The 10,898-nt window shown below is 53.0% G+C and overlaps 1 protein-coding gene across 1 annotated transcript in view; it reads right to left on the bottom strand.

The window, feature by feature from the left end:
* Positions 1 to 3,785: 3,785 nt before the first annotated feature.
* The window catches only part of ETFA (electron transfer flavoprotein subunit alpha), a 21,957-nt gene continuing 14,844 nt past the window's right edge, over positions 3,786 to 10,898 (bottom strand). Inside the window, exons 7-9 of the mRNA XM_078880803.1 lie at positions 9,367 to 9,432; positions 6,799 to 6,879; positions 3,786 to 5,112 (exon numbers count right to left, since the gene is read on the bottom strand). Of these exons, the coding sequence (XP_078736929.1) occupies positions 5,074 to 5,112; positions 6,799 to 6,879; positions 9,367 to 9,432 (186 nt within the window). The 3' untranslated portion in view covers positions 3,786 to 5,073. The remainder of the gene's footprint in view (positions 5,113 to 6,798; positions 6,880 to 9,366; positions 9,433 to 10,898) is intronic.

Raw genomic sequence — 10,898 nt, 5'->3', positions numbered from 1 at the left:
TCTGTGAGTGTCTGTGTGGGTGTCTGTGTGAGTCTGTGGGTGTCTGTGTGTGAGTCTGTGGGTGTCTGTGTGTGTCTGTGAGTGTCTGTGTGAGTCTGTAAGTGTCTGTGTGAGTCTGTGGGTGTCTGTGTGAGTCTGTGGGTGTCTGTGTGAATCTGTAGGTGTCTGTGTGAGTCTGTGTGTGTCTGTGTGAATCTGTGGGTGTCTGTGTGAGTCTGTGGGTGTCTGTGTGAGACTGTGGGTGTCTGTGAGTTTGTGGGTGTCTGTGTGAGTCTGTTGGTGTCTGTGTGAGTCTGTAGGTGTCTGTGTGAGTCTGTGGATGTCTGTGTGAGTCTGTGGGTGTCTGTGTGTGAGTCTGTGGGTGTCTGTGTGAGTGTGTAAGTGTGTGGGTGTCTGTGTGAGTCTGTGTGTGTCTGTGGGTGTCTGTGTGAGTCTGTGGGTGTCTGTGTGAGTCTGTAGGTGTCTGTGGGTGTCTGTGTGGGTCTCTGTGTGGGTGTCTGTATGTGAGTCTGTGTGAGTCTGTGGGTGTCTGTGTGAGTCTGTGGGTGTCTGTGTGAGTCTGTGGGTGTCTGTGTGAGTCTGTGGGTGTCTGTGTGAGTCTGTGGGTGTCTGTGTGAGTCTGTGGGTGTCTGTGTGAGTCTGTGGGTGTCTGTGGGCGTCTGTGTGTGTCAGTGTGGGTCTGTGGGTGTCTGTGTGTGAGTCTGTGCGTGTCTGTGTGAGTCTGTGGGTGTCTGTGTGAGTCTGTGGGTGTCTGTGTGAGTCTGTGGGTGTCTGTGTGAGTCTGTGGGTGTCTGTGTGAGTCTGTGTGAGTCTGTGGGTATCTGTGTGAGTCTGTGTGAGTCTGTGTGAGTCTGTGGGTGTCTGTGTGTGAGTCTGTGTGAGTCTGTGTGAGTCTGTGTGAGTCTGTGCGAGTCTGTGGGTGGCTGTGTGTGAGTCTGTGGGTGTCTGTGTGAGTCTGTGTGAGTCTGTGCGAGTCTGTGGGTGTCTGTGTGTGAGTCTGTGTGAGTCTGTGTGAGTCTGTGTGAGTCTGTGCGAGTCTGTGGGTGTCTGTGTGTGAGTCTGTGGGTGTCTGTGTGAGTCTGTGTGAGTCTGTGCGAGTCTGTGGGTGTCTGTGTGTGAGTCTGTGTGAGTCTGTGTGAGTCTGTGTGAGTCTGTGCGAGTCTGTGGGTGTCTGTGTGTGAGTCTGTGGGTGTCTGTGTGAGTCTGTGGGTGTCTGTGGGTGTCTGTGGGTATCTGTGTGAGTCTGTGGGTGTCTGTGTGAGTCTGTGCGAGTCTGTGGGTGTCTGTGTGTGAGTCTGTGGGTGTCTGTGTGAGTCTGTGGGTGTCTGTGGGTGTCTGTGGGTATCTGTGTGAGTCTGTGGGTGTCTGTGTGAGTCTGTGGGTGTCTATGTGAGTCTGTGTGAGTCTGTGTGTGAGTCTGTGGGTGTCTGTGTGAGTCTGTGGGTGTCTGTGTGAGTCTGTGTGTGTCTGTGTGTGAGTCTGTGGGTGTCTGTGTGTGAGTCTGTGGGTGTCTGTGTGAGTCTGTGTGTGTCTGTGTGTGAGTCTGTGGGTGTCTGTGTGAGTCTGTGGGTGTCTGTGTGAGTCTGTGGGTGTCTATGTGAGTCTGTGTGAGTCTGTGTGAGTCTGTGGGTGTCTGTGTGTGAGTCTGTGGGTGTCTGTGTGTGAGTCTGTGTGAGTCTGTGGGTGTCTGTGTGAGTCTGTGCGAGTCTGTGGGTGTCTCTATTACCACCTAAATCTCTGCCCGAAGAGGCCACTGCCATTTGGTAGACCATGACGTCATGTATCCCGCCAAACACGCCTTGCACCCCAAGGTTCTCAATCCGTACCTGTCAACCCACACGGATTGGGGCCGTCCATAAATGACGTCACGCGATTTTGGACGATTTTTGACCCCCCCCCTCCCTCGTCACACAGCGTCACACAAAGTCAGACCCCCCCCCCTCAAATATGACGTCACAAAGCTCTGCCACCCCCCCCCCCCTCAAACCATATTTCCATTTTGAAAATAAAACATGCTTCAAATCGCTTCAAACTGTATTTATACTGGAGGAGGAATCCGATAAGCTCCAAAGCTCTTTTCCCACCACATGTCCAGTAGGGGCACGCACGGATTCAGGACGTTTCAACAACAGACGATACAAAAAAACAAACACGTCAGGAGTGTAAAGTATACGAAATGTAAACAAATAACTAAAAAAATATATATCGTGTACGGAACCAAATAAAATGTTACTATTTCTTTTAAATCTTACCAGGTAATACCCACTGACCTATTCGCTTCTTTCTTCAAAATCGAGAGGATGCTAATGGTTCTGTAACTGTTTCATCAGTTTTGCTTTATTTTTGGAACAGAAGGATGCACCATTCTTTGAAGATCAGCATTTCAAATGTTCGTATGATCATTTTCTAAAAGCTAAAAAAATATAGTTTTTATTTTTACCAAGTAAGACCCACTGAGCTATACAGCTTCTTTTAAGAAGCGATCTGGCCACAAATGATAGCTCAACGAATTGGCTCATGATGAAATGTATAGCCGCCAAATACTCTAAAAGCATGTTTCTAAATTTGGAGGGGAAAACCGGAGGACCCGGAAAAAAATCCACGCGACCACGGGGAGCGAGACCACACGCAAACTCCAAATATACAGACGTCAGGGTCGGGATCGAACCCACTGCTGTGCACGAATAACTTTAAAAATATATACATATCGTGTACGGAACCAAATACAATGTTACTATTTATTTGAAATCTTACCAGGTAATACCCACTGAGCTATTAGCTTCTTTCTTCAAAATCGACTTGGCCACGAATGATAGCTCAACAAAGTGGCTCGTCACGTGTGAATGTATCGCAGCAGCAAAACAATCGAAGTTATTTTGGCCTTTAAAAGCACGTGGTCTTTAAAAGGTACAGTACAGTAGATGATCGGCGATGTTTTTGGGCAATGGTCCCTTCTACGTAGCACTTTAGAGAGGCGAGCGAGTAGCATTCGCATGGTTGGCTACGTACGGCGCGAAAGAAGTTCAACACGCATGTGTAGTGACTGACTCAGAGTAGGAGGCACTGATTAGCACTGGTCAACACACTTTTTATGGCATAAGGTATTCCAATGGTTCTAATGCAATTTTGGGGTGCTGATTCCAATTCTGGCCTCAGTTTTTGTCTATCACGTCAGGTTTTTTGAGATATCGAATATTGCATTTCCAATAAAAACTGCAAAAGAAAGATATTAAATAAATGTGGATATCTACGTGAAATGATATTATAAACACACTATCCTAAAAATACAGCACCATATTTTAACACTAAAGCAGTCACTGACTCGCAACAACTTGCAATCATAAGTGACAGTTAATTTCGGGTAAAAGCAATGATGATGATGAGAAAGAGACACGCAAACTCAAAATATACAACTGGCATCAGGGTCGGGATCGAACCCACGCACCTCCTGTGTACCAGGCGAGGTAGTTAACATCTCCTAGCCACCGTGATGATGATGATGAGAGACACACGCAAACTCCAAATATACAGCAGCAGGCGTCAGGGTCGGGATCAAACCCACGACCTCCTGTGTACCAGGCGAGGCAGTCAACATCTCCTAGCCACTGTGATGATGATGAGAGAGAGAGACACGCAAACTCCACATATACAGCAGCAGGCTTCAGGGTCGGGATCGAACCCACGACCTCCTGCAAACCAGGCGAGGTAGTTAACATCCCCTAGCCACCGTGGCCCCTTAATGGTCTCATTCAAGCTCTCAACACTCACGGAAAGGCACAATTGGCAGTGGTAATCGAATCTTTATTGACCTGTGAGTGTCTGCGTACGTGTCGGGACCGTACAAACATACGGAGGGAGGCACAAGTGCCCCCACCACCACCAATCCACGCCAAACACGGCGCGTCCTGCCAGCCTCGTCAACAGCACCCACAGGGGCCGCCAACTGAAGAATCCGAAGAAGATGACGATGACGACGACGACGACGATCGAAGGTGACGATGGCGATTGCTTGTGACGGTGGCTGTGGCGGACGATTTCGGGGATTTATTTTTCTACGATCACGGCGATGCTGGTGGCGGCTACGATGATGTTGTCGATGATGACGACGACGACGATGATGATGATGACGATGATGACCATGATGACGATGATGACCATGATGACCATGATGATGATGATGACCATGATGATGATGATGACCATGATGACCATGATGATGATGATGATGACCATGATGACCATGATGACGATGATGATGACCATGATGACCATGATGACGATGATGATGATGATAACCACTCATCCGGTCTGTCTACTGGGAAGCTGCACGGTACGTGCGTATGCGCGACTGACGGGTCTCCATGTGAGTCTGTGGGTGTCTGTGTGAGTCTGCGGGTGTCTGTGTGAGTCTGTGGGTGTCTGTGTGAGTCTGTGGGTGTCTGTGTGAGTCTCTACGAGTCTGTGGGTGTCTGCGGGTGTCTGTGTGAGTCTGCGGGTGTCTGTGTGAGTCTGCGGGTGTCTGTGTGAGTCTGTGGGTGTCTGTGTGAGTCTGCGGGTGTCTGTGTGAGTCTGTGGGTGTCTGTGCGAGTCTGTGGGTGTCTGTGCGAGTCTGTGTGAGTCTGTGGGTGTCTGTGTGAGTCTGTGGGTGTATGTGTGAGTCTGTGGGTGTCTGTGCGAGTCTGTGGGTGTCTGTGTGAATCTGTGGGTGTCTGTGTGAATCTGTGGGTGTCTGTGTGAATCTGTGGGTGTCTGTGGGTGTCTGTGTGAGTCTGTGGGTGTTTGTATGAGTCTGTGAGTGTCTGTGTGAGTCTGTGGGTGTCTGCGGGTGTCTGTGTGAGTCTGTAGGTGTCTGTGTGAGTCTGTGTGAGTCTGTGCGAGTCTGCGGGTGTCTCTGTTACCCCCGAAATCTCTGCCCGAAGACGCCACTCTACTGCCCACGCAACAACAGCAAAATGATCAAGGGTGAACGGGCGGGAAAAGTGCCGAGCGAAATTCGGCGGTTCATCCCGGCGACGGCACAAGCGGTGCCAGTGGCACCAGCGGCACCACGCCTCCGGGGCAATCTGCCTCTCTTCACTTCATCTCCAGCAGCGCGGTCATCTCCGGCACAACCTAAACAACAACAACAACACAACAACAACAACAACAGCAGCCGCTGTTTACCATTCACCTGCACAGAGACAAAGATCCTGCCCACACCCCCCCCCCCGCCCCCCCCCCCCGTATAGTCTTGAACAGATAAAACTCGTCAACACAATTTTTCTGACATAAGGTATTCCAACAGGTTTAATGTAATTTTGGGGTGCTGATTCCAAATCAGTTTTTGTCTATCACGTCAGGTTTTTGAGATATCAAATATTGCATTTTCCATAAAAACTGCGGAAGAGAAATATTAAATAAATGTGGATATCTACATAAAATTATATTATAAACACACTATACTAACAATACAGCACCATATTTTAACACTAAAGCAGTCACTGACTCGCAACAACTTGCACTCATAAGTGACAGAGTTAATTTCGGGTAAAATCAATGAAAATGGGGTATGCCGATAGCATAAAAATTTAACCCGTAAAAACTAAATTTTTCACTCTAAATCCTTTATATGCGTGGCGGCTAGAGTCCTCTCGTCCTCTGGCTTGAGATGGCTGCCACCTATGGGTCAGATGATTGTCTGCCAGCATTAAGCAATTGGCAATGCAATATTTATTTATTTTTCCCTAAACAGCGTAACATTTTGGAAAAAAAAAATTCTCGAAAATCAATTGTCACGCACAACGAGTCTGTGTGCAAAATGTCAGCTCGATTGGATCACGGGAAGTGGGTTAAAAAACGACCGAAAGATTTGCACGGTCGTAAGCAAGCAAGCAAGCACGCAAGCACGCAAGCAAGCAAGCAAGCGAACTTAATATAAAGGATTTAAAAATGAGATGTGATAGAGCAAATCTGAGATCAGATTTGGAATCGGCACCCTGAAATTAGTCTAGAACAGCTGCAAAAGTCCAGACCAGAAAAACACGTTTTTTTTGTTGTTGACCAGTGTAATAGGGGCAAGTGCTGTTAGCGAGTAGCACCGATGAAGGCCGGCACTGTGGCACACGAGGGGGTGGGTGGCCAGCACCACGCCCGGCCGCCTTTGTCTCCCCTGAGTGCGTCAACATCGCCACGAGATGCTCATAGCAGAGGGGGCATGTGGACCGGCTCCCGTAATCGTCGCCGGTGTTTTGGCCGTGAGTGGGAATCGATTTTGGGTCGCCGGGTTCGTAGTGCAGCGCGCCAATCGCTCCCCGCCAACTAACCTATGAAGGTACGTTCACTCCTCCGCACTGCGGATACAAAACCGCTCTGCTTATTTCATCTATGGATCTGTGTGCGGGTTTAGGGATCTCTATGTGAGTCTATGGGTCTCTGTGTGAGTCTATGGATCTCTGTGTGAGTCTATGGGTCTCTGTGTGAGTCTATGGGTCTCTGTGTGTGTCTATGGGTCTCTGTGTGTGTCTATGGGTCTCTGTGTGTGTCTATGGATCTCTATGTGAGTCTATGGGTCTCTGTGTGAGTCTATGGGTCTCTGTGTGTGTCTATGGGTCTCTGTGTGAGTCTATGGGTCTCTGTGTGTGTCTATGGATCTCTATGTGAGTCTATGGGTCTCTGTGTGTGTCTATGGGTCTCTGTGTGTGTCTATGGGTCTCTGTGTGTGTCTATACATCTCTATGTGAGTCTATGGATCTCTATGTGTGTCCATGTTTGTCTACGTGAGTTCATGGTGAATGAGGGGCGGCTGACTGAGCAGGTCACCTTGAAGAGGTCGGCCACGATACCAAAGTCGGCCACCTGGAAAATCGGCGCCTCCGGGTCTTTGTTGATGGCAACGATGGTCTGCACACGGACACAAGACAAAGCCAAAGATCCACCGTGTACGCGCGTACGCGCGTTGATCTTCTACCGCACCGCACGTAGCCATCGAAGTGTGCCGGGGGACGGGCAACACAACTAAACTGCGAAAAATTGCTGGAAAAGAAATTCGTTCTCGAACCAGATTTAAAAGCGCACGGCTCCAGCGGCTTCCTAGCATGGGAAGAAGAGCGTTCCAGACGGCCGCAGACGCGCGTCCGAAAGCGCGCGATGCGGTGAGCGTCTTTATTCGACGGCGAGCTGGTGTAGCCTTTAACGGACTGCTGGGGAAAGTGCTGTTGACTAGCAGCTTTGAATGCTGTAACGGCACACTTAGGGGGTAGGTGGCCAAACACCACGCCCAGCCACCTTTGTCTCCCCAGTGATGATGTTTTGTTTACACACCGCCCCAGCGACTCATTTAAGGCTGCATCGAGCTCGGGTTGCCGGGTTCATAGATCAGTTCGTTCAACCACTGCGCCACCCAATGGCAGAGCCAGGATTTTCAGGTAGAGGTGGGCAAGCCCTCCAGCAATGAAAAATGATAGAGGAGTTGTTAGTAAGTAAGGACTTGTCCCTTGCTGTTTATTCGACGCGTGTGCGGCGATGACGCAGCCGTCGATCGAGGGTCGAATTCGAACCGCGTTGTGCGATCGTCATCGCGCTCGCTGAAGGTGTTGATGCCTTCAGGGAAGTCGTGCATCTTCTTGGTTCTTTCGGTAAAGTCACGTAGAAGGGAAGTAATAAAATAATAAAAATTCAAACATTATAAAATGGAAGTCGTGCCCTGTATACGCACCTGCGCACAATTCTGTGAGTCGCTTACAACCGCTTTGTCGTTACTTATTGACAATTATGGACTCAGACTATTGTCCTATCATCTCATAGAGTGCCTTGGCACGTAATAATATGCTGCATCACAGTGGCAGTGGGGGTCGCAAAATGCCGATTTATTACTAATAAACCCCAATGATCCGATGGAAAATAGGGATTTGATCGGATCATTAGGGGGGGCACGTGCCACCCCACCCGCCCCCCACCGTCAGTGTTCATGAATAACCTTCTCCTGGTCTGAAACCACTTTGGGGCTCCGCAAGCCTCTCCTCGGCATGTCTGGCAAGGCGACGTTGACTAATCCCTGCCAGGACCTTTCCCCGGCGGTACTTGCAATTGGTGCAGTCCTCCCCTTTTAGGGGGGAGCACGTGCCACCCACCCCCCCCCCCACTGGCGCCACCGCTCCAGGTGGCGGCCTGCGTCGCGCTCCCACGGCCTCAGCGGGACCAGCCGAGGCCTTGGGAGGTCGACGCGACAGCCGCCCACCGACTCCGCTGCAGAGGTCGCAAACGGGTTTTGATTCCTTACCCGTACCCGGCCGCACCAGGGTCGCAAACGGGTACCCGTACCCGTACCCGGCCGCACCAGGGTCGCAAACAGGTACCCGTACCCGTACCCGGCCGCACCAGGGTCGCAAACGGGTACCCGTACCCGGACGTACCCGTACCCTACCCGTAGCCGGGTATCGGGTAGGGTACGGGTATCGGGTACCCGATTGCGACCTCTGGGATGAAGCCATGTTGCAGGCGCGGGTGGGTTGATTCTAGGAACTTGAACTGTGAGAAGAGACAAGACGTTGGGAAATGAGTGACAAACGGTGACTCAGCAGTGACTCACGGCCTACCCGTACCCGTACCCGGCCGCACCAGGGTCGCAAACGGGTACCCGTACCCGGCCGGGTACGGGTAGCCGGGTGTCGGGTAGGGTACGGGTATCGGGTACCCGGTTGCGACCTCTGCTCCGGTGTGACCACGCGGTGCCGTGCAGAATCCCGACACGGAGACAGCGGCGCCCCGGGGCACTTCGAGTGCGGAAACGGAGGACGCAGGAACTCACTGCGGGCTGATGGCCGCTCAGTCACGTAAAAAAAATCAGTCGCTAAAAAAAAAAAAAATCAGTCGCTAAAAAAAAAATCTTATTATCATTTTTCGATTTAAAGCTTTCGTGACTGCAGGGATTCATATTCTTGGTTCTTTCGGTAAAGTCACGTAGAAGGGAAATAATAAAAGAATAAAAATGAAACAATAAAATTCTCACGACGTTTCGACTGCAACACAAGCAATCGTCATCGGGGTGTGAAAACCACGGCAAGACAATTTGACCGCCACTTTTTTCAAATTGTCTTGCCGTGGTTTTCACACCTGATGACGATTGCTGGTGTTGCAGTCGAAACGTCGTGAGAGTTTTATTTTTTGATTTTTATTTTATTATTTTACTTATTTTTGTTTAAGCAAGGGGAGCAATCCAGAGGGCTCGGAGAAAAACCCACGCACAGTAGGGGAGAGGATCCAAACTCCTCCTCACGCAAAGGAACCTGAGTTGGACACCGACCCCAGCAAGTTGTTGCTGTGCGTCGCGAGCCTCACCGCCCTGCCACATACAAACGAATGCGAGTTGTTGTTTGTTGTTGTTGTTACCTTGCTGTCCTTCATTCCTGCCAAGTGCTGGATAGCGCCAGAGATGCCCACCGCGATGTACAGCTCCTACACACGGTGGGGACAAGGCGGGGACACAGTGGGGACAAGGTGGGGACACGGCGGGGACACGGTGGGGACACGGTGGGGACACGGTGGGGACACGGTGGGGACACGGTGGGGACAAGGTGGAGACACGGTGGGGACACGGTGGAGACACGGTGGGGACAGGGTGGGGACACGGTGGGGACACGGTGGGGACACGGTGGGGACAGGGTGGGGACACGGTGGGGACACGGTGGGGACACGGTGGAGACACGGTGGGGACACGGTGGAGACACGGTGGGGACAGGGTGGGGACACGGTGGGGACAGGGTGGGGACACGGTGGGGACACGGTGGGGACACGGTGGGGACAAGGTGGGGACACGGTGAGGACAAGGTGGGGACACGGTGGGGACACGGTGGGGGACACGGTGGGGACACGGTGGGGACAAGGTGGGGACACGGGTGGGGACACGGTGGGGACAAGGTGGGGACAACGGTGGGGACACGGTGGGGGACAAGGTGGGGACACGGTGGGGACACGGTGGGGGACAAGGTGGGGGACACGGTGGGGACACGGTGGGGACACGGTGGGGACAAGGTGGGGACAAGGTGGGGGACACGGTGGGGACACGGTGGGGACACGGTGGGGGACAAGGTGGGGACAAGGTGGGGACACGGTGGGGACACGGTGGGGGACAGGGTGGGGACACGGTGGGGACAAGGTGGGGACAAGGTGGGGACACGGTGGGGGACACCGTGGGGGACAGGGTGGGGACAAGGTGGGGACAAGGTGGGGACCACGGTGGGGACAAGGTGGGGACAGGGTGGGGACAAGGTGGGGACACGGTGGGGACACGGTGGGGGACACCGTGGGGACAGGGTGGGGACAAGGTGGGGGACAAGGTGGGGACACGGTGGGGACAAGGTGGGGACACGGTGGGGACACCGTGGGGACAGGGTGGGGACAAGGTGGGACAAGGTGGGGACAAGGTGGGGACAAGGTGGGGACACGGTGGGAACAAGGTGGGGACACGGTGGGGACAAGGTGGGGACAAGGTGGGGACACGGTGGGGACGCGACTAAACTTTCTATCTCACCAGACAGGTGGGGGGGTGGGGTGGAGTGTTGGGGGGGGTGGGTGGAGTGGTGGGGGGGTGGGTGGGTGGAGTGGTGGGGGGGTGGGTGGGTGGATGGGTGGAGTGGTGGGGGGGTGGAGTGGTGGGGGGGGTAGGTGGGTGGAGTGGTGGGGGGGTGGGTGGGTGGGTGGAGTGGTGGGGGGGTGGGTGGGTGGGTGGGAGTGGTGGGGGGGGGTGGGTGGGTGGAGTGGTGGGGGGGGTGGGGTGGGGGGATGGGGGGGTGGGTGGGGTAGTGGAGTGGTGGGGGGAGTGGGTGGGTGGGCGGTGGGTGGGGGGGGTGGGGTGGAGTGGTGGGTGGAGGTGGTGGGGGGGGTGGGGTGTGGGTGGGGGGGGGGGTGGGTGGGTGGGTGAG

This window comes from Lampetra fluviatilis, chromosome 59 (genome assembly GCF_964198595.1).
Source record: "Lampetra fluviatilis chromosome 59, kcLamFluv1.1, whole genome shotgun sequence".
Classification (NCBI taxonomy): domain Eukaryota; kingdom Metazoa; phylum Chordata; class Hyperoartia; order Petromyzontiformes; family Petromyzontidae; genus Lampetra; species Lampetra fluviatilis.
This window is presented reverse-complemented; position numbering and strand designations above follow the sequence as displayed.